The sequence below is a fragment of the Melanostigma gelatinosum genome (genome assembly GCF_949748355.1).
Source record: "Melanostigma gelatinosum genome assembly, chromosome: 11".
NCBI lineage: Eukaryota > Metazoa > Chordata > Actinopteri > Perciformes > Zoarcidae > Melanostigma > Melanostigma gelatinosum.
Genome location: NC_136644.1, coordinates 7,643,094 through 7,666,688, shown reverse-complemented (window position 1 = coordinate 7,666,688; position 23,595 = coordinate 7,643,094). Strand labels below are relative to the sequence as shown.

The following is a 23,595-nucleotide window of genomic DNA, read 5'->3' as shown; positions in this document are numbered from 1 at the left end:
CGTCGTACTGTACAAGCGCCGAGGGGAGCGAGCCTCGAGCAGGAAGGACTAAAAGGATTTGGAAACTCATCTCCATTTCGTGCCAATGAAAGCATGTCTCCAATTAGATTTGCAGAGGGAGAGCGACATGTCGGCCCACTGCTCAACAAGCCCTGGGAGAGGATTGGAGTGCAGAGAGAGAGAGAGAGAGAGAGAGAGAGAGAGAGAGAGAGAGAGAGAGAGAGAGAGAGAGAGAGAGAGAGAGAGAGAGAGAGAGAGAGAGAGAGAGAGAGAGAGAGAGAGAGAGAGAGGGGCTGTTCAGGCTGAGAGATAGCGAGAAGTCTCGCTTGAGAAAACAGGGTGAACCCTGAGAACTCAGAGACAGGGGCTCACAAAGACACGCACACCAAAGTGGCATGTGTACACATCGTTCCCTCCAACACTCAGCTTTTTCCACTTCATCACACTCGTCTCTCTCCACCTTTCATCTTCTTCCCTCCATCTATCTCTCCCCGCTCTGAGCGACGCCAACCGCCACCGTCAATCCTCCTCGGTTTGAGCCCAACGTGCTTCATCATCGTGTTTCTAATCACACACACACACACACACACACACACACACACATACAGCGCGTTAATTAATCACATATTCGGCTGTTCAATTATCAATGACCCCACTTTCGACGCCTCTCTCCCCCGGCTACACTCGGCGCACTTCGTTTTAAACATCCCATAATGTTCTGATTGAATTACTCTTGCTATTTTTGTCGAGGAAATGATTTCAGGAGCGCCTGAAATATGATTCACTCCCACAGCAGCCAGTGGAGCGACAATGATGGCAGCGCTTTCTACACGAGGCGATGTCGTGGATACAAGGCGGCTTTTGAGAACATAAAACATGCTGAGCAACAACAAAACACGGGATAGAAAGAACATGTATTAAACCACATCGTTTGTTTTTTATTTATAGAATAAAGATTCAAAGAACAATAGTTGGAATGCTTAACAGCATTCCAACAATTATCAGGACCTTTGGCCTGCAAATTCACATACTTTTAAATGTCTGTGCTGGTCATGATAACAGACCAACTGGCCTCTGTGTCCATGACTTTCTCCTGACTTCGAGTGGATGTCAGCATTTATTTAGCATGCATTTTGGTTTTTTTCAAACTGTAAATCAAAAACACGGACCATTGAATCAGAGAAAATCTGAAAATGTAGGCTGTGCATTATTAAGGATATAACATCTTCAGAGTCTAAAGCTTTCCGGAATGTGTTAATGTATTTCATCATAATGTTCACTTTCACTTTGTTTTGAGTTACTTTTACCTTTAGTCCCATTGTTTGTGTTCAGATTTTTTTAATCGCAGGCAACTAATGTCTCCATTTAAGGCATTTTATTTTCACCTCTAATTGCTCTTACCCTCTGCTCATCACCACCTCATCAAATAATACAAGCTTGAAGGCTATTTTTATCAGCAGTGCTGAGAACCTTTTGACAATGTTCCATGTTCAAGTATTGAGCTCTTGACATAAGGACAGAGAAATTAAACACAAGCGTTAATGCTGATGTATACAATATTTTCATGTGAACATTGGCTTACATGAGTCATTTTATGTGAAAGGGCTGGTACTGACTTTAGCATATTTTAGCAAATTGTTAAGGTTTTCTGGCCAGTAGCTTAACTGTTTTGGTTTAGTGTCAATTATCTTGTCAACATTATTGTGAGATGCAGCATTCAAATGATATCATGGAGGGGGAAAGCACTAAAAAGCCAGTGTGTGCTAACAACACGGTTCAAAATGAGCATCTGCTGTGCAAAATGTAACATGAACTCTACCTGTGCTTAATGGGATGAAATGCATGTGCAACAACTTTTTGATGAAGCTGATTTCCATTGGTGCCCAGAGTGACTGCACCTTTAAGACTTTGTTACAGGGCTCAGCCCCTGGCGCCAAGTAAAGCATATTGTAATAAGGCTTAACATGCTGATTGAAGATAAAGCTGAGAAAAAGGAAATGTAGAGTGTAAGAAAATTTGAGCGTAGAACTGTGTGTTTAGTAGACATAATAAAAGTGTTTCATAATTCATAATTAAGAATTCATAATTAGTCATAATCATAAGTGTTTTGGAAATGCAGAATTAAGATAAGCATGAAGTGTTTTAGGATTAGTAGCTAGAAGTAGAATTTGAGACATGTAGCTTTTGCCAAAAGTTGCAAAGTCTTATCTATTGTATGGAATGTTTATCATAGAGGGATTAAACAATAACTGACAGTAATTGAATGTGTTAGAGCAGGGATTCCCAAAGTGGGGTGCGCGAGCTGCCTCTAGGGGGTGCGCGAGAGGAAAAGTGTAATGGCGGTCTGATGGTGTAATAATATTAAATATAAAAAAAAAATGTAATTTTAATTTAAAAACTGTCAGGTGGGACATCTGAAGCTATCAGTCGTAAAAGAGGCGAGGGACAGAGAGAGAGAGAGGAATCGGAGGCGAGGGGAACGGAGAGGTGCGTTGGGGAGAGACCGGAGAAGAAATCGAGCCAGAGTCAGAGGAAGATGAGACGGAGGAGACCGAAAAGGTGGAAGGGATAGCACAGACAAATCGGGATCACATCGGCCCATCGCGGAGTCAAGGTGAAAAAAGAGGAAACGAGAGAGAGCATCAGACTGGGAAAAAAAGAGGAAATATGATGAAAAGTATGTGTGTCTGGGCTTCACTTGGATTGGCAACGCAGATTGCCCAAAGCCACAGTGCGTGGTGTGCAGTGAGGTTCTGGCTAACAGTCTGAAGCTCTTATTTACGTCGCCACCTGAACACCAAGCATGCCAGTGCAGGTCAAAAGCCCCTTACATTGTTTATATCGAAATTGGAGGAGTTACAAAACAGCCAAAAACAACTGGAGTCTCATTCATGTGTTGGGTCTATAAATGACGCACTACGGGCTTCATATCTGGTTACAGAATAGCGAGAAAGGGGCTACCGCACACAATCGCCGAAGACGTGAGCTTGCCAGCTGCCAGAGAGATGGTGGAATGTATGATTGGGGAGAAAGAAGCAAAAAAGTTGGACATGATCCCGGTGTCCAACAACACTGTGTCGCGCCGCATCGATGCTTTGTCCGAAGACATCCTGGCTACATTAGTCAGTCATTAGTCACAATACTACAGCATGTTGTTCTTCTCAATGAGAAGGGGGGGTGGGTCCTCTAAAAGTCTCTAAGACCTGAATGACTGTATGAGAGAGAGAGAGAGAGAGAGAGAGAGAGAGAGAGAGAGAGAAGAAAGAATTTGTGTGAGAGAGAGAAGAAAGAATTAGTGAGAGAGAGAGAGAGAAGAAAGAATTAGTGAGAGAGAGAGAGAGGAAAGAATTAGTGAGAGAGAGAGAGAGAGAGAGTGAGAGAGGAGAAAGAATTAGTGAGAGAGAGCGAGAGAGAAGAAAGACTTAGTGAGAGAGAGAGAGACAAGAAAGAATTTGTGTGAGAGAGAGAGAGAAGAAAGAATGAGTTGTACACTTAACAGCATTCCAACAATAAGAGTAGTAGTATCGATAAAACCCTATTGATACCCATCATAGCTGTACCTTCGTTTGATCAGATTAATAAAGTTGAGTGAGAGACAAACAGCTCTGGTAGGATTCGTCAACACTAACAGGAGCAGACACAAAGCATCCAGCAACCAAAGATTTTCAATGACATGATTAAAACGAAACATTTAAGATAGTCAGTACCTCGCAGCTCATCATTTTATTATCCATGAATGCATATTGAGCTGCTTCTGTGCTCAGTATCAGTTCATCAGTTGATGTTTTTCCCAGTCAATCATTTGTTCAATAAACTGTCAGAAGATACAATGTTCCCGAAGCCCGATGTGACATCTCCATATGTCCTGTTTTGTCAGACCAACAGTCAAAGACACACTGGCATTTTCAATTTACTTTCATGGTAGACATGTAAAAGCAGAAAATATTCACATTTTAGAAGTTACGGCATTTTTGCTTAAAAAATACTGTCAAAATTGACAGTTTTTTCTTTTTCTTTTGATCTATTAGTGGATTAACTAATTGCCTAACAGCTAAAGCTTTATAGACATCAAGAGATATTGCACATTAGCATTACATTGTTTTGTTTTTTTCAGCATGATCTCTTACTGTAAGCCAGAAGTGGTCAGGCCAGCACCCTCACATCAGAATCCATGAAAACACCAGAGAGCTTCTTAAAATCCTCTCTCAAAGACTCCATCGTGTCTTCAATTCTGCACCACAACTGAAACGTAATCGTCAACTGAATGTCTAATCAGGACAAATTAATCTCCTTGTCTCACAAACACATTAACTCTCATAAAATCACACACACACACACACACACACACACACATATATATATATATATATATATATATATATATATATATATATATATATATATATATATATATATATATATATATAAAGGCTCCCCTGAAAGCACAAGAATCTAGTGTTTGCCTCAAGGTTTCTCCGCCGCTCCATCGCTATCGCCGCTGTGTGCACCACGAGCAGGATACAATTAATTGTCTGATTCAATCTCCCACTGTTACATCTGACGCTCCGGCAGCACTCACATCATGGCAGTCAAGCCCAAAGCCTTGTCCTGACACGGAGAGGCAGAGATGAAGATGGAGAACAGCGGAGGAAACCAAGAAACCAAGCTCGCAGAGCGGCCGGCAAGTAACAGACTGTTCAGTGTAATGAAATGAGAAGACAAGAGGCACAAATGCAAACCTATTAAAACAATCAACTGGAAGAAACACTTGTCAGAAACAGCAAGCCCAGTAAGACGATGGGAGGGAAGTGGGGAGGGGGGGGAGGAGTCGAGGGGAAGAGGAGTCGAGGGGGAGTCCATTTAGCTCAACCTTTGGCCTGGCAAGTTCATGGAAAGCTCCTTTGCGAGGAGTTGATTAAGCTCGTTAGCGCTGAAGAAATCGCAGGTAATTAATCATGTTACGACACATGGGAGCTTTGCATGCTGATTTGCCCAAAAACCACCAATAGAAAAGGAGCCAGAGACTCGATTAGACCTCACCCCGGATAACACATGACCTGGCTAATCAACTGGTGTGCTGGCATCTGTATGTGTGTGTGTGTGTGTGTGTGTGTGTCTGTGTGTGTGTGTGTGTGTGTGTGAGAGTAAGAGAGGGAGGGGGGAGTATAACCAAGCCTGGATATAGACAATTAGATTGAATATTGATAAAAAATGTTGCCTTCAGATAAATCCTTAAAGTAAACAGAGTTGCATTTTCTGTTGACTTTACACTTGGTTCAATTGCTTCCATCTCATAGGCTTTCTATGAGAGCAGGAGCAGCAGAGATCCCAAGCACCTGAGTCCTACATTTCCCATAGTACAACAAATACCAATTATTTTGACCCTCCATGTCTGCTTAAATCTTTCAAACTCAACGGCACAGTTAATTGCAAAATGTAGTCTCCGAGCCTGAGACGGGAAAACTCTGATGATGTAGTTCACTGAGAGTTTAGAGAGCTCCTCTCGTGTTTACTGGAAAGGCTAACAGGGACATGGAATGTAACTGAGACATTGTCAATATTATAAGTTGCACCTGTGCTTTTCCGGCTGCAATGAAAGATGGCTGCAATGAAAAAGAAAAAGGTGTATCGTCAGAAAAGTGTCCTCTTTTTTTGCTTTCAACGTACACACAATCGCACATTGAAGGTGAGGCTGTCACAGTCACAGTGACCGGCCTCCAGTCAGATGTGTTTGCTTCTCTTCAACTGATGTTGATCAAATCAAACACATCTAAACGACTACATATAACAGTTACTCCCACAAGGAGTTAGCTAGCCTGCATGAAGCACACACACACACACACACACACACTTTTCCTGTAGCTGTAGGTACTTTGTAAAAAACATGGATCTGTTGAGCTCTGTGGCCAACGAATCCTTTATTCACGATCTCTCTTAGATAGTCTCTTTTGCCTCGTTCTGACACTAAAGACGTGTGCAAAGAGAAAACAAATACATAGAGGGAGCAAATATAACTTTAAGAGACACCTTAAGCTTTTTGCCGCTGACACGGATTGCCAATCATTGATGGGCCGATTTTTGTCATCGTTTTCATTTGCTATAGCACCAGCGTCCCAAAATATCATCTCAACTCCCCTGAAAGTCAATGTCAACTGCCAAAAATGATAAATCTTAAAAATCATTTTCCTTTGTTTGAGCCGTCTATCGTGGTTGCATAAAATACACAATTCAAATGACCGGAAAATAAATGATTGTATTTTTATTAATAAAGAATCTTGGCATAACTAGTTTTAATTATGTATTATATGCTATTTAATGCTCGTGTTAGGAACGTGTTAAACAAGTCATAATTCCCTCTCTAATATCTATTTTACAGATATTATACTCCACTGCGACACAACTGACTAAACATGAAGGATTGCCGTCAGTTAAGCGTTTTGAGAAGGTACTCGTCACAAAGTGGATAGCCAACATGTTCTTTTCTTAAATATCTATCTGCTGTTAAAATAAGAACTTGTGGTATTTGATCATTGCAGAAGGATGAGAGCTCTGCCTCCGCATGGCGCCAGTGTTACACTGTATTCTGTGACCCATCAGATTCAGTGACCTGTAGCGGTGCAACAATGATTTCGCCTTCAGGTAACCTTACCATCACGCATGCAGTAAACTCAGCGACTTATTTGGTGGATATTTGCTGAATGATAAAGTAAAATTCATATAATTTCCATTGTGTTTGTTTTAACTTAAGCATCACCGCTTCTGCAAAAAATGTTCCAATCAGTTTTACTTTGCATTGCTCTTAAACTACAGTAAATGAAACTGACACTTCCTCAAGATGCTTCACATTAAAAGCCCACCAGGAAAGCTGTCTGCATTCCAGATGAATAAAGGCCTCTATTTGAGAATTTACGGTAAATGCTGTTCACTGTGTACTGCAGTGCACATGGTCCTCGGCCGCTCTACAGGTGTATTTCTTTCCATACAGGAGCTTTACGTCAGCCCTTAACCGTGTCAAAACACACGTTTGCCCTCCGTCCTCGCTCTGCCTCTCCCTCCCACTTGCCTACATCCATACGCCATACAATTCCCCTTCCGTCGCTAACAAGTGCACGAGGTGAGAGTGCAGGCTGGAGTCAAGCGCAGCGTGGATTGAGAGACATGCGGTTCAAAAACCTTGTCATGATGCACTTGTCATGATGCACGCCTCGACTCTGTCTCCTTTTTTCTGTTTCTCCTCTCGCCCTCCACTTCCCTTGCAAGCATTACTCTCATTCGCCCTCTTTTAGACATCCATCAGCACCGGAGGAATGACTTTCTCCACATTTTCATTTCATACACCCGGCCCAATAACTCCCATCTGTTTGCACTTGTTCTACCCTCTTTCTCTGAAACTCTCCATCTCTGTATGCATGTATCTCTCTCTCGCTCTCTCTCTCTCTCTCTCTCTCGCTCTCTCTCTTCCCTTCATCACGCTTGCCGTTAAATCAGATAGGCTGGATAAGTGTGGCAGCATGGTTACACAGATACCAGAGGCATCAGAGAGAGCAAAAATCAATCACTTCTCCCCTTCCCTTTCATCAGCTAGCGCTCTCTCTCTCTGTGTCTTTGGAGACCTCCCTTTCCTCCTTCAGTGCTCCCGCTCTTCTCTTCCCCACATCCTCCTCATCATCATTATCTTTTGAATGCCATTCGACATTTCCTTCCTATTTCAATGTGTTGCTTTTGATTCAAAACCAGCGCCCCCACCTTGTAAAAAAGATTCCCTCCCTCCTCGTCCTCTTCCTTTTTTTTCTTGGAGAGCACAGATGCCAACCCTCCGTTTCCTCCATTTGTGGTGCGCGTCTCCTTCATCGGCAGGGGTGCTTGACTGACAGCAGCTGGACTGTCAAAGTCGGGGGAAGTCAGGAAGAAGAGGACCGGGAAGTGATGGAGAGACACGCGGAGAGGGGAGGAGTGAGGGCATCGAGAAAGACATTTCTAATTCAAAGAGACATGCAGTGTTTCCGTGGCAACTCGGTTTCCATAGAAACCGTCCTGCTAAAGATGCCATAAGTATGAAAAAATACCTACTTACACTCTGCTGCACTGTATGAACACAAATATAGAAGCATTCTTACGCATAGAGGCTGCGTTGGTGGCGATGTGAGAGGAGACGCACATGATCGCATTCCTCCGGCTCTATGACGCCGACACACCTGAGGTCAATTATAATCGCTCAATTACAGGCCACTGATGTTGGTAGCTCAATTATAGGTTTGGCCCCTTTGGGTGGAGGAAGCGACAAATTGTCTTGCTAATATTATTTATATATTTATTTATATATAATAATAACTTATATTAACTGAGTTTTGTTTTGACTTCACTCCTCAAATGACTTCCTTCAGGTTAGGCTGCAGGGCCCAAAATTCTCCATATATTGTCTCATTGACCGTGACAGTCTGCAGGCTGGCACCACCCACTCATCGACACACACACATGAACTACAACTAACACAAGCTAACCCGGGCTGACAGAAGTGGACTGTATGTTTAGTCTTGCTAGCTGTGTGTGCTGGGGGTGGGGGAGGGTCATGCCTATAGTGAGCTGCATGTGCGAGTCGGATGGCCCTCTACCGTCTCCGCTTTTCTGTGGTACGTGACTGATGATTCAATATAATGAGGTCTCATCACAACAGAAACGGATATATGTCGCCGCTTCATCGGAAACAAAACGTCCCTGAACACCACCGCTCCCTCCCCTTGGGAACAATAACAGGCTTTGTCCATCGTCTTGATTAATCGTGGAATGTTTTTTTGTCTCAAAAATGACAGAAAATTGTAAAAAGCGTCTGTTACTGTTTCTTACAGTCCAAGCAATTGACCAACTGTTGCGGCTATAAAATAAATATGTCAACTTAAAGGTACAGTTCACCCCAACGTAATAAAAATGATAAAAATACACAGTGTTCCTCTCACCTGTAGTGCTATTTATCAATATATCTATGTGGATTATCTTAAATAACCGGGTCATGATTTCTGGAAAGAGATATTTCTTTGAGCACCATACAGTCCCATTTTAATGGAGAGAGGGCAGACAACTCTTTGGCAGATAGCTCCAAAAATAGGCAGCTCACACCAAAACAATCTAGACTGATAAATAGAAATGCAGATAAGAAGAAACATTTGGATTTTGGGGTGAACTGTCCCTTTAAGAGCTGCTATTTCTGTCAGTCAACTTACAACAGTGTGTGCCTCTGTGACGGTTTTCACCAGTTTTGTAGCCATTGGTCTGTTTCTTAGGAAGATGACGTCCCCATTCTTTATCAAACAATAAAGCTCTGATTGGTCGATTGTTTCTCAAAGTGGGGGACAGAACTGTGAACGACCACGACGCCACACCTGAACAAAGTGATGATGTAGGTTGTGATCTGCAACAAGGCTGTCTGATTTGCTGTCTGAAGGCTGTCTGATTTGCAACATTTGTGTTCATTTCATGCAAAAAAAAACGTTTTCTTCTTGACTTTGTTGCTACATCTGGCTGCTAACTCTTCAGGGACAGGAGCACATGCCATTCTGGCTTTTTAAATGCAAAAATACTGCTGAAAAACAATAAATCAGCTTTTAGTCAAGACAGGAAATAAGACGAAACAAGAGTCTTATCTGTATGAAACTGTAGCAGGACACCCATCTTCTATATCAGTGAACAACACATTTAGGTTTGTAGTCTCCCTGTGATGTGCATCACCAACTGTGCTGTTCAAATATGCAGCAGACATGAGCTGCCTCCCTTTGAATTTGCTAACCGACTGCACAGATCTACTTTCTATTTCCCAGTACTCCATGTAAAGGTCTGGCTTTGCAGAGCTACAGATCAACTCTGTATTGTGCGTAAGAAGAGAGAAAATGAATGCATCAACAGCTGTATAAAAGCAAACACTATTTTCAGGTATTGTGTCCAGTCAGTTATTGCTGGAGGATGAATCCCATTCATATTATTCCCCTGTTTACAAACATCAGCAAACATTATCTCTCAGCATGTCAAAAAGAAAAAAAAGCCTTCAAATTTATTTTCATTTTATTCTTCACTTGCACACAAGCAGTGGCTTTGAAGGCTTGAGAATGTGAGCTTTGAGCCGGCGCTTGCCGGAGAGCGTCGGCTTACTTTGATGCAGAACAGAAGCGGGAAAATAAGGGAAAAGAGCGAGAGAGAGATTAGAGAGAGAAAAGCCGAGAGAGAAAGATGTGGCGTAAAGATAGAGAAGCCAGAGAGGGAGAGACGGTGAAGAATCCGCAGAAACAGTAAAAGCAGAGAAAGACAGCTCAAAATGAAAAGACGGGCAGCCCATATACAGCACTGAAAAGCTGAACATTGTGAGTCTGGCACTCCCCACCACCGTGTGTTGAATATACAGGACTGTGTGTGATAACACTCTGCAGGGGCCAACAGCTGCAGTGTCACATCCCCTCATGGCTTCGCCCTGTTATTATCAGCCTCAGCTAGTGCACACTCGTACACCACAAGCTAGCATTCACAACTACAGCTCTGTGGAACGGTGCTGTGCGACCGTATATCAATTAGAATTGAAAATAACCAGCAGGTTTCTGCATCATGTCCACACAGGTCTCTCATAACACTCACTGTGTGTGAGCGTACCTCTGCAGTAGCTGACACGAACTCTATTTCAGGCTTTCCTTGCACTTGCGTTTAAATGCGCGCTGCAGCGTGATAATAAATGACATCAAACCATCAAAAAGTACAAATAAAAAGCACCAGTAACGTCGGGCCTTATCACTATGATCTTTAATTATGCAGCACAGGGGCCCGTTTAATACCGGGTTTTGATACACATCACTACCTTCAGATATTGAAAATGCGAAAGGCTTTCGCTGAAGCCCGTTTCCATTGCATTTGCACAATATCTCCATATGGACCTTTAGTCATTTGACGAGAAAGCTAAGTATATTTGAAAATCATCAGCATAACTATAATAATAGGGATGTTGTTCTGAAGGATGTGGCCAAGTGCGAGCGTAAACAGATTAAATAGGAGCGGGCTGAGAATTGACCCTTGAGGGACACCACAGGTCAAGGGCATGCTCTTGGAATTATGGTTCTCAATAGCAATACTTGCGCTCCAAGTGTAATTTCTAATATCTGAACTAATATCAAGTCTGATACCATCAATTTGTTTTTACAAAAGGACGTAAATTCATTACAATTATCAGCTGAGAGAAATCCAGGAGCTATTTGAAGGGGGTGGGATTTGTCTTTCTGGTAGCAAATAAGGTGCGGGCCTTGTTTTTATTTTGTTGGATCGACTTGCTTTGCAAATTGTATTATTGTAGGAGAGGAGCATGGCTTTGTAGATTACGTGTTTAGTGTTTGAAGTTTGGTTTTATGTTTCGTTAGATACATTTGGTTCATGTCTCCAGGGTGCCTTCTGTTGATGAGTGATTAACTTGTATTTTGCCGATTTAGATTACGATATACAATGTTTTGGAATTTAAGTTGTTCAGCAGAAAATCAACAGTCTGATGTTTCATTTGAAGTTGTGGATTTTGTTTGTGTAAAAGGAGCAGCAGTATGGTCATTTAAGAACCTCTTTTTAACAACCATAGCTCGAGTTTGAGGACAGACAAATAAAGAAATATTCAGAAATGATCGATTAGAGCCAAATCCCTAACCAGTGTTGAAATACAGAGACATTGAGTGATGATCAAGTCCAGAGTATGTCTGGAGAATGGGTTGGGTCCTTCACACGCTGAGACAGGCCGAAAGTGTCAAATAGTGCATTAAGTTCATTCGTATCACTATTCTTTGGGTCGTCGATGTTGAAGTCACAAGCTATTTCATAGTCATCATCAGCAGTCTGCAAGACTCAACTCAAGAAACTGCAGTGCTGAGAGCCTTGGAGGTCTATCAACAATTACAAGTGGAATGTGAGGTGAACATTTAAGGATATGTATTCAAATGACAAAAAAACACCAAATGACTCTAGCATTGGAGGGACTCTTTAAAATAGGGTTGGTGGACTGGTGCTCAGGATGGGATGGGGTGGAATTCGTTGGGGCTTTGAGCTTCGCCTCTGGATAAGACAGATGCAGCCCATGCAGTCAGTCCCTGCTACTGGAGAGAGACTCACCAGCCGTCACGAATAGATATTACTTCCCGCTCTTCGTCGCTAACACACACACACACACACACACACACGCAATCCATGTTATGTGTAAATGTGACATTGGCTAATATATCAACCCGTTAAACAAATCCAGTATTGAAAAGTATTGATGTAACAACAAAACTTCCCTTCTGCACCAAAATGTGTCTTTCCCCTTCTTTGGTCCATCGCGCCTCTCTCTCTCTCATTCTTTATCTCAGTGAAAACTAATGGCGGCTCACTGATGAATAAATGACTGCCCTCCCCAGCTCCATGCAATTAGAAGAAACTCAACCTTTCTGCCTGTTTGGGATTAAATACCCACAAGTCAGCCGGCTCTCTCCGTATTTAAGAGCCCTTCCTCAGTCTGACGTAAAACCATGAAAACCACCACATTATGTGACACTTTTTCTTTCTTTCTGCGCCGGCTCTTATCTCTGTATCTTTTCATCTCTAGCGGACTGTTTGTTTCTCTCTGTATTCCCTAAACATAAAAAAGCACGACATGATGAAGTTCAAAGTCATGTGAGATGGCACCAGAGTTCCCTCTAATATGTACAGCTTCAAAAAAAAAAAAAAAAAGAAGCTGAATTTAATACAGTGAGAGAGCACTGTGCTTCAAAATTGAAACCCTAATGACACTGAATGCCGAAAATTGTAGGAAGGTCATCTTGAACTTTTTAAGGCAACAGCACTGTGTTGAGGTTGAGGCTTTGAAAGCTGTGACAAATGAATTATGAATGCCGTGCTCTACTATGTATTATTTATGGCATTTAGTATACTGCTGCTTGGTAATAATACAATATTCTGACTTGCTGTACTGTACACCAGCTTTAATATTGAGCACCTCGGCTTCACCAGATAAATGCGCGATGATATCACAACTGAGACATCTGTCGGCTTCAATGTGTTCAATCCCACTGGCAAACGCTTGATGTTCTGATTTGAAACCAACACAGACAGCTGCTGTGATTGGCACGTACGCAGAACAACACAGACCACGATTCCATCACTCAATCACATCAATGCTTGTTTTTCAGAGATCGTGGGAACAATTTCTTTGTCAGTCAGCGATCACAACAAACCCTCTCAACTGTACAACCAAAATATGCTGTTTGTCAGACTGCCATCCAGAACAACACATTTGAGCGTTCGCTTATCTGACATCCTTATTGGCATCCTTTGAGCGTGCCTTTTTTAAATTACAAGTGACAAAAAATATTTATATGACCGCTCTCTGAAGCTGCTATAATCAATATTTTTAAAATGACAATATGTCAAATGACAGCGTATAATATGCCATTAGACACCGGGGACGTATATTCTTTTCAATCTGTTCATCTCATGAATATTTATATCATCCACAACACCAATATTGTAATTCTTTTTCTGATACTAGGTTGATTTCACTGACCTTTCGCACAGAGAATAAAGGCATCAACCAATTAGGTTGTTTGGAACTGACATATTCAAAAGGTACACTGTAGTGGAGCCCACACTGCCACTAACTGCACTCCCTGCAGAAATAATATCTACCTTTTTTGGAGAAAAAAAAAACTATCGAGAGAAGTTGACATAGGGTCTACGATATGCGTTTGAAGGATGTTTCCAGGATGTCACACTAATTCAGCAGATAAAACAGGTTAGAAAAAGATAAAGGTAGAAGCTAAAGCTACAGATCACAGTGTAACAGTGAACCAGCACATCACCTGGTGATCGAGACAGAAAACAATGAAATTAAGGAACAACACTGTGAAGTCGGGTAGGTCTTTGATAACTGTTACAAATCATTACAAAACAAAAGGAGCATATGCATTCAGCATACCTTCAGTGGTTAGCGTAGCATAGAAGTGCTAACGCTGGTTGATGTATTGCTAATAATGTACTCTGCTAATGTTAGCTCCACAAGTTTTTAGGTCGAAACGTAACGTTTTAAAAACGTATATTTCCTCCCAACCTCTCCGGGTAACAAGTATCACGATTACACAACGTTTAACCACGACGAGCTCCAAATCCACAAAACCTGAAAAGTGAAGTGAATCTGAAACGATTGCATGAGAGTCTCAGGAGCTGTCAGTCAGAGCTGGCCGAAGTTACACTGTGATTGGCATTCTGTGTCACAAAAGTTTAATCTCAATTCATTTGAAAATGATGCCAACTTTATCTTACATAATAAGATTAGCTGGGTAATTAGGTCCCATAAGCTGCAATGTTAAAAGCCCAGATAGTTACTGCTGGCCGGGAGAAGGCCAGGGAGGCTCCCAAAGCCTTCTGAGAACCTGTTGTAACCCAGTGCAATGCTGAGAAGCTTCCTGTGATCTCCAAAATTACTCATCCTGTCCACGCACAGCACAGCCGCTGATAAAACGAGCTCATTATATGAAGAGAAAGACGAGGGAGAGGAGGAGAAAACAGATAGGAAGAGGAGAGGATTTCTTTTTTTGCAGCGCATTTGAAGGGCACAATTAAAATCGAGAAAGTTATCAGGAAAAGTTGGATTGCGGAAAAAGCTCATTGGGCGAGCGTGGACCGAATTCATGGGACAGCGAGCGTGGGACCACATTGATCACCAGATTAGGGGGGCATTTCAGAGATCAATGCAATAACGAAGCGAGAAGGAGGGCTGAGGTGAGGAAAGGAGGAAAACAATGGCATGATGAGGATGGAGAGGGACAAATTTCAGTGTCCGTGTGTGAGTGAGTGAGTGAGTGTGAGAGAAAGAGAGAGAGAGAGAGAGAGAAAGGGGTGTCGGACAGTATGATGAGCAAATCTGTCTCATCCTGGGAGCAGCCTGGAAACAATCTGACTGCCCGCTCTCAGGATGCAGCACTGACACGAACCATCACGGCTCCACAAAAAATGCAACATCCACCTGCTGTACAGCGCTCTCTGCTGCTTGCTGCTGTATACATACTGTACGATTGAAGAACTGTATCGGCAATAAGACGGTGTGGCTGAGATTTCAACACACGATGAGAGGAAGTTGGATGTGAAAAATATAACCCCGTCTCATCGAAATCAATTACTTATTTTCCAAAATAGGCTATGTTTTTTGGAGGTGTACTTTTGTACTGTAGTGCTGCATATGGTTTGGTTTTGGCAACAAAAGTTTTTTGGAAGTTTTTCAGGCTCCATCAGTTGGACTTTTAAAGGGGTTAAATGTTCGGCAGGAAAATAGAGGTGAGAGAGCGGGTTAGTTTTACAGGGAGAAGATGAGGTAATGAAGTGTTCATTACATGGAGCATGTCTGTTGTTTTAGTCATTTTATTCACTGTTCATATCTACAAAGTAATCTCAACACGGCAATTCAAATGATTTAAAAGTAGTCTTACAGCTGCTGGACCGCCAGCTCAAACTGACAGCTTGTTCAGACTTTTCTTTGCTCTTGCTATATTGTTGTTGTTCGAGTGCATCAGCATCAGTAGTGGAAGTTACATTTGACATGTGGAGCAGAAATGAAGCGGACTCTCCCGCTTTTTTAAACGAGTCAAGAAAAATAATAGGACTAAAGAACGGGAGTGACAGAATAATATCAGGTAATAGCTGCATGAGGAGCAATATTTTGTCCACTGGGCAAATGACTAGTGCATGTTTAAAATGAAGCAGCCACTCAACACATTACCCTTGTCTGTTTGGCTGGTGAGTGAAGCAAATCAACCAGCCACTGGCAAGAGGACGGTGTTGATTCTGTACCCTCTGCACATGTGCAGCGTATTATTGGAGACTGTACCTTAATTCTCTTGTCTTTTGGGATTGGTCCTAATTGCGAAAGGCGACATTACAGAGGTAGGAAGAGGAAACAAGAGTGCTCAAACAATCCTGTCAGCTGCTGCAGATTAGCAAGGAGCTGCGCAGCACTGTTGGTCAGCTACTAACTGGTCTGGCTGATGTCAAATAATGTCGGCAAAATAATTTACGACCATGGTCTATCTTGCAAGAAGGCCTCACACACTTTTGCGCAGATGATGCCTATTTAAAGATAGAGAGGGTGTATAATTGCAGTAATCAATCAAGGGGTGGTGAATCCCTGAATTTTAACTAACAAATGTTTGAAAAAAGAAAGAAGCCTTTTCCAAAGCATTGCATTGGCAGTTTGTTATTCTTATGTCCAGTATTTTGACTCTCTTTCGATGAGAGAAATCACACCAGAGAGCCACGGCACATCGGCCCATTCATACATGAGTTTAGAACCACCTGGCAGAGTTTTTTCAACCCCAGAGAGAGTCATTTTAAACAAGCTAGAACTTTAAGCCTGCTGCATGGTTATGGACTAGGCAGTGTTGATTGGAAAGACACAGAAAAAATCTACCAGGATGGTTTATTAGAAATGGATTCAGGATGCTGTGCACTTGTTTGCAGTGAAAACAACAGCTTTAATCTCCCCAAAAACAGGCAAAGAGGCCATTATCATCGAACCAGCATACAGTATATGTGTCCGCTCACGTGTACAAAAAGCTCGCACACGCACAGCTTAAGTCCCAACAAAAGATCTGGAAGACCTCATTACTCGAGCTGGAGTCGAGTGTTGGCCGGGGCCAACTCTGTCGTCCTATTATGCCAATACCAACAAATGGCACGGCGTGAATGAATGGCTCAATGGAAGCGTGCAAATTGTTTGGTTCATAATGGGCCTACCTGCATCTGTCAATGATTCGTTAGAATAATGGGAAGGAAAACTGCAGCCGGGCGGTTTATTTGGTCTCTCCATCGCCGCCTGAGACTGTAAAGTGTGTTGAACAATGCGGTTTAAAGATCAAATGCCATAAAAAGGGGAAAACACGTTCGTTCAATGTTCTAAATGGAAATCAAATGACTCGGTGACAAGATATGGATAAATCAAGTGGTTTGCCACCCATAGAAGGACTTCAGCACACAGCGCAGTAGATTGGACATAACTGTGGACTGATAAGGGATGGACATGGCAACCTGAAGGGAATTGGGTTATTGGTGCTGGAAAATCACTCGCGCTAGTGCACACACAACATGCATCTGCCTGCCATGACTCGATAGGTTATTTTCTTGATGAGTCAATTAATAGTTTGGAAAGAAAGAAGTTAAATTAGAATATAATAGAGCTCAAGGTGAAGTCTTAAAAATGCTTAATTTGTTGAAAGTGTCCAAAATTATTCAATCAACTAATGTAGAAGACTTTCAAAAAAAGAGCAAATAGCATTTAAAAGGCTTGAATTTGGGACATTTTAAGTACAAAGTACAAAGTAAGTAAGTTGTCTGACAACTAACTAATTAATCAAATAACCAGCTCTAGTGTTGTATCATCATTTTAAACTTGAATAGGTGTGAATATAGATACCACGTGAAGGGTTTTGATGTTTTTCTTGGTTGGCGTGATTGAAAATCTATAAATAAAACATTAAAGAAGGCATAGAGACAGCGACAGTGGCACTAAAAGTCCCTACTTCACCACAGTGAAAGACAATTCCCCTCTTCATCGCTCCCTCTCAGCCTCACCAACCTGTTTTTGATCCTCTTCCCCTGTGTTTCCACCTCTGTTTTTACGCTTTAATCTATTCATTCATCTATTGAACACCTCCCCCCTCCCCCCATCCTTCCATGACTATGGGCTTTAAACCCTTTTCTCACACTGCTTTTGTCAGACTACGAAATAATCATTTCTCGTCTCTCTCCCTCTGTCACCGCTTTTTTTATACAGTATGTAGACATATAAGCAAGTGCTTGCCATGCCGACCGTGTCCACACACATTTCCTCAAGAACTGTTTTAACCATCAAATGATGACTAATGCAGCCTCCCACTCCACACACACATCTCTTTTGGCTTATGTGCTGCTGTGCCTCAGCCGGGGGTCGGCGATCATCTCTGTTTTTATGTCGTCCAATCGTGGGGACTTGAGGTCGACGGTTGCCGGGAGCGGCGACGAGGCTCAGAGTCTGACAGACATGCCGCACCACCAGAAACATTTCTAAATGAACCAGTATGCAGATTCTAGAGATTATTTTTACAACATCTTCTGTTCTGAGAGTAAATTTGTTGAAATTGCTCAGATTGATGAGTTAAACTCTCATCTACACTTTGCTTCTTGTCACTCTCAGTTTGTGCCCTCTGTCTCTCTGGCAGCTGTAAAATGTGGTAATTAAATGTTGAGCAAATGCCTCTTCCTCCTTCACACCCACACAAGTTATTTCATAACCTCCCCCCCCCCCCCCTCTCCTCTTTTATTCTCGTGTTCCTTTCTATTTTTTACCTCAACAGTAAAATCACTCCGTTATTCTTAGCCAGTCATATCTCCTCCAACAAGTCCACAATTGGATTTTCCTATGCAACGGTATTTTATGGAAGATGAAGACACGCTGTACAGCAGTCATTAAGAGTGTTTCTGACCACTGGAGGTGTTGCCTTGCTGTGGGGACATTAACGTAATTCTCTTTGAATTGGAGCTTTTATTAGATTATTTCTCGATTCAAGTTGAGAGATATAAAAGCCGTGATATGAATCTTCAATGGAGCAACAAGTAAAGCTGGTTGTCTCCAGATTAAAACTGTCTGTCTGTTGCTTGTGATCCACCATAATTGCTGCAATTTACCAAACAACCCGTTTTCTTAATTAGGGCATTCAGTGTGCTGATAATGACATTGCTAAATATGTTTGTTGTGGAACGTGTCTTCACGTTGCACACAAATGGCATTAATGTGAAGCCTTTAACAGCGGTAATTTCAAGAAATCACTTTGTCTGATTGTCATGCAGATTTATGAAGCAAGGTTGTCCACAATCTAATCATATCAGATTCTCCACAGGAGGAAACTGCGGTGTGAGAATTAAGTTTCGACCATTTTTTAGTTTGTGCTGGAGCTAGTATGCCTTCAAACAATCATAAACTTCTCATGATAACACAAAGTCCTCTATAGCACATGAACCATGGTCACTAGACAAACACCTAAAGTGTTTTAATCATACACAGTGTAGTGGGGAACGCTCCCCAGGGACGGAAGTGTAGGGTTGTGAACGCAGCCCTCAGGCTGGCTCCTCCCCCAATCAGTGCCAGCATACATAAAGCACCTGTGGTCCTGGCCTCGCTCCTTTTTTGGCCCCTGTCCTGGCCCTGAGCTGGCTCGTGGTTGTTTTCAGACATTCTTTTTCATTGTCCTGCCGTCTACTTACCCCATATGTAATATGGTTAGCAGTCACAATCTTAATTTGTATTATTTCGCAGCATGGCATCTGATACTCGTTTTTGAATCAGTGCTTCTGCCACTCAGCAGCCCACTGCTCCCAATAAGCTAGCGCAGTGGCGGCTGGTCAATAGAGGCCCATGGGGCCTGGCCCCACCATGAGCCACACAAAAAAAAATTATAATAATCATAAATTATACAAATTGTTAATATTTGTGTGTTACTAATAATATCAACCATCCCGCAGTCAGTGTAAACCGTCAATGAATTCTTAATTCATTTTGTTATTGTAATCTATAACAATTATTTGATGAGCAACAAAAACAATTTTTTTCGACCTAGTGTTAATAAATGAAACACGTCGTGTTACTCTCTCTAATATAGATTTTATATTGCTGTGAAAACATCTCCTTCAAACAACTGTATCTATTCAACTTTCTCGCAAAAAAACAAAATTTTGCCACATTACATTTAAACACAACATGATAGCAGTATAAGCAGGCTTATTTTGGACCGGTTTTGGATGACTTGTGAAAAACTGCAGGCTCGTTGACTCACGCCAACGAATCATACTACTTTATCCAAAATTTCAACCACTTGGAGGTTTAACAAATTCCATATGCATATAAAGACCATGAGTTGGGGCTGAAAGCTCTGGAAAAAGCTAATCAGATAATAATAAGATTTAATTTGCCAAACCATTATTCCATAATGTCAATAAAACAATGTCAAACTCAAATATCTTGGACCTACGCAACCAATATCAATCAAACAGCACTTAATACATTACCGATGGTATTACTCATAACATAACAACTGCAGAGAATCTCTGTTGCATGTCCCATTTTCTATGGTAGCCGGCATCGACAAGCTAATAAAAACCCAACCTCAGCGTCGTATGGATTCTGTCATTCTTCTGTGGGACTTAAACGTTGCTAAGCCTATTAACGACATTATTTAAGGATACATTTCAACGCTATTGTTCCATTTCTGGATCATGGATTCTCCTCGTGCAGCTTGGTTTGTGCCAAATCTCTTTTATCCCCGTTCCCACAGAGAGGTGTTTTTTTGACTTGTTATGCGCTCTTTTGTCTCACGCTGGCAGTCCTTTCAGAGTTGAGTCGACTCGCTGTCAGGAGCTTCAATATGACGTCAGGCTCACATAGGAGGTCAATTAACAGCCAAATCAATCAGCAGAGAGGCTGGAATAGACTGGGAGGCAGCACAGAGTGGTGGGAGGCTGATGCATCCTAACAAAGAAAGTGTTTCACTCGTTTTCCTTATTATCTTAAATGAACCAAAAAGCTCCTACTAAAAAAAACTAAATAAAACTTTTGTGATGACTCGTATTTGCTGGTTCTTGAAGGTGGACATTGAATTTAATCCATTGGTGCCATTTTAGAATAATCAAATCACATTGCTGGATGAAGAAGCAACAATTTATCGATTCCCACTTCACTATTCACCGCCAATAATTTGGTCAAATCGTGAATGAACAGTTCACAGTTCATTAGTATTTTTTTTCCTACCTTGGCAGCCATGACCATGGAGGAGCCTCCCCTGATGCCCAGGATGGGAATGTGTGTCTGGGCAGATATGAAGTCCAGGATCTGAGCGATGGCCTCCTGGTCCGTGTCATCTCCGAACACTACGCCTTGCAGAGAGTTCCTTGTCATTTGTGCGCATATCCGATTGATGATGCTCTTTGGGTCGGTCTCATTCATGGTGACCAACTCGACTTTGGGAGGGTAAGGGATGTGGAGGAAGTCCTCTTTCTCAAGTCCAGCCCCCAGGGCTACGTCACTAGAGTTGCCCACCAGGATGACAGCTATACTGAGGGAGTTGATCAGTTTGGGATTGATTGGGGGAAGAACCGGTAAGGCGGGAGAGTATTGAGGAGGGATGACGACGCCCCTCTGGGTGCCGCCTCCCCTCTGGCCACCTTGTCCCCCTGGGGCACCTCCAGGCCCCGTACCTGGACCTCCGCCCCTGCGAGACTCGCAGACGGGCAGGAGGAGCATGGAGAGGAGGAGCAGAGAGAAGGACAAGGAGAGGAAGGGCGGAGTCAGCCGAGGCCGAGAATAAGGAAGGTGAGAGGACGGGTCTGGGAGAGGAGGAGGATGATGGGGGGAGGAGGAGGGGGAGACGAAGCGCTTGTCCTGAAGACGGGAGGGAGGAAGGTGGAGGCTGACAAGCATTGTGGAGGAGTGTGAATGCCGTCCCTGGAGGGAGAGAGGGAAATAGAGTCATGAGAGATTATAAACAAGGGTAAAGTGTAAAAATACGAGTCTCTATATCTGCCAACATTAGCACATTTTATTAGCATAAAAATGTGGTTTGATATTGGAGCCAACCACCGTCCCGGGTTGGTATACACAAATTTACCCAGTACACCCAAAAAGAGATGTCTGTAAATCAGTGGATATTTTCTTGAGGTTAATCAACTTCCCCGTACAAAGCCTTTTAAAGTTATTTGTTCCTGAAAGTTGTTAAATGCACTAACAGCCAAATCTTTCTTAACAAGCGGAAGGCTGTGTCATCACCGCCAAGATGGCGACCGCTAGAGCCGACAAATTTCACCTTCACAACAGCTCTTCAGAAGAGTATGGGTGACGTCACAGAAACTATGTCCATCATTTATACAGTCTATGGCAGAGGCCGAGGATGGACTAGAGGCGGCGGTTAAAGGAAACGTTAGTGCGCTTGCTCTCTGGGACCAAAAATGGTCGCATATGCCACAGTCTGTTCTATCCCTGCCTTCAAAGTCTCAAAAGACGCAAGCGGGACGGCCATTCAAAACATACGTCCGGTAGTTTTTCTATACGTCCAGAATTGTGGAACATTAACTGCCATATCAAAAACAAATTCAAATATTGGTATTCAAAAAAATACAGATGACTCAACTCCTTATTGCCAAACCAAGTGACCCACATAGCTGGGTATCAATCATCACACTGAGAGAGGTATGTGTAAGCTCTCATGCAGCAGTGTCAACGGCACATCCATTACACTGGGCTGTGACTTCCTTGCAGGAACCCTGTGGCACACATCAAAGACAGAGCGGGAAAGAGATAGTGTGTGTGTGTGTGTGTGTGTGTGTGTGTGTGTGTGTGTGTGTGTGTGTGTGTTTTGAGAGAGTCAGGACAGCACTGGGTGCATTTGGACAGATTGACAGCCTCACAGCTTCATGGACTATAGCCGCCAGGCTAAGTGACCATTACACACTCAGACCGGGCTCGACTGAGTCTCTCTCTGTCTCTCCTTTTTGTCTCTCCCCCCTTTCTCCCTCCCACACTCCTTTCATTGATTTTCTCCTCTTTAACCTCCAAACTTGTTTTCGTTCCGTTGCCCCCTCCAACGCTCTGAGATCCCTTTCGCTGCTCTTTGAAGAAGAAAAAAGGGAGTGAAACATGTAATCAGAGGGAGGTGACAGGCAGGGGAAACACAATTAGTCATAGGCCTGATGTGAAAATGCGTACAAATGCGTACAAATTTGGGCATATTTTCTGAATAGATAAAGACGTGGAATCTTAATTTAGTATATGTTCATGCTCATATCAATGAAGCACGGAGGAGCACTTTAGGAGAGGGATAAACGAAGGGCAGAGCGAAAAGCTAGCTCCCCTTCTCCGCTCACACAACAACACCTTCGCTTATCTTTTATTCATCAAGCAGCGAGGAGCTGATCGAGTCGGCACCGAAAAACAAAAGTCCAAAGAAAACAAAGAAGAGAGAAGTTGTGAGAACTGAAATCTGACAGAGGTAGAAAAAAAAACGGCGGCAGAGAGCGATGAGTAATGTGTGCAACAGGGCGAGCGGAGGGAGAAGAGGCCCGAGCAGTGAGGTTGATCTCCACACACACAAAAAACGTTTTTCTGAAAGGTCTAATTACCAGAGGTTTGTCAGGCTCAATTGCGGGTGCACGAAATTGTAAACTAGCTGAATTTTCCATGGGGGCACGAGAGAGAGAGAGAGAGAGAGAGAGAGAGAGAGAGAGAGAGAGAGAGAGAGAGAGAGAGAGAGAGAGAGAGAGAGAGAGAGAGAGAGAGAGAGAGAGAGAGAGAGATATGAGGAGGAAACAAGTGGGAGGAAGGCAGCAGAGAGAAGTGGGGCGAGGGAGAGAATAAATAGAGACATACACAAAAGAGATGGAGGTGGAGGAAGGAACAGCAATAAGAAACCCAGAGGAGGGAGGGAGGGAGGTGTGGAAGAGCAGCATGGATGAAGACAGAAAGATGAAGAGAGGACATGATTAGCACAGGATGCTAAAAGAAGAGCCACGGCTGGAGAGGAGGTTAAGGGAATCTCAAGG

The 23,595-nt window shown here is 42.7% G+C and overlaps 1 protein-coding gene across 1 annotated transcript in view; it reads right to left on the bottom strand.

Annotated features, from left to right (window-relative positions):
* grin2bb (glutamate receptor, ionotropic, N-methyl D-aspartate 2B-b) overlaps positions 1–21,499 on the bottom strand; it is a gene marked incomplete at its 3' end in the record, with an annotated part of 59,263 nt that extends 37,764 nt beyond the window's left edge. The window contains exon 1 of the mRNA XM_079279215.1: positions 20,813–21,499. Within this exon, the coding sequence (XP_079135341.1) occupies positions 20,813–21,481 (669 nt within the window). The 5' untranslated portion in view covers positions 21,482–21,499. The remainder of the gene's footprint in view (positions 1–20,812) is intronic.
* Between the last annotated feature and the right edge of the window lie 2,096 nt (positions 21,500–23,595).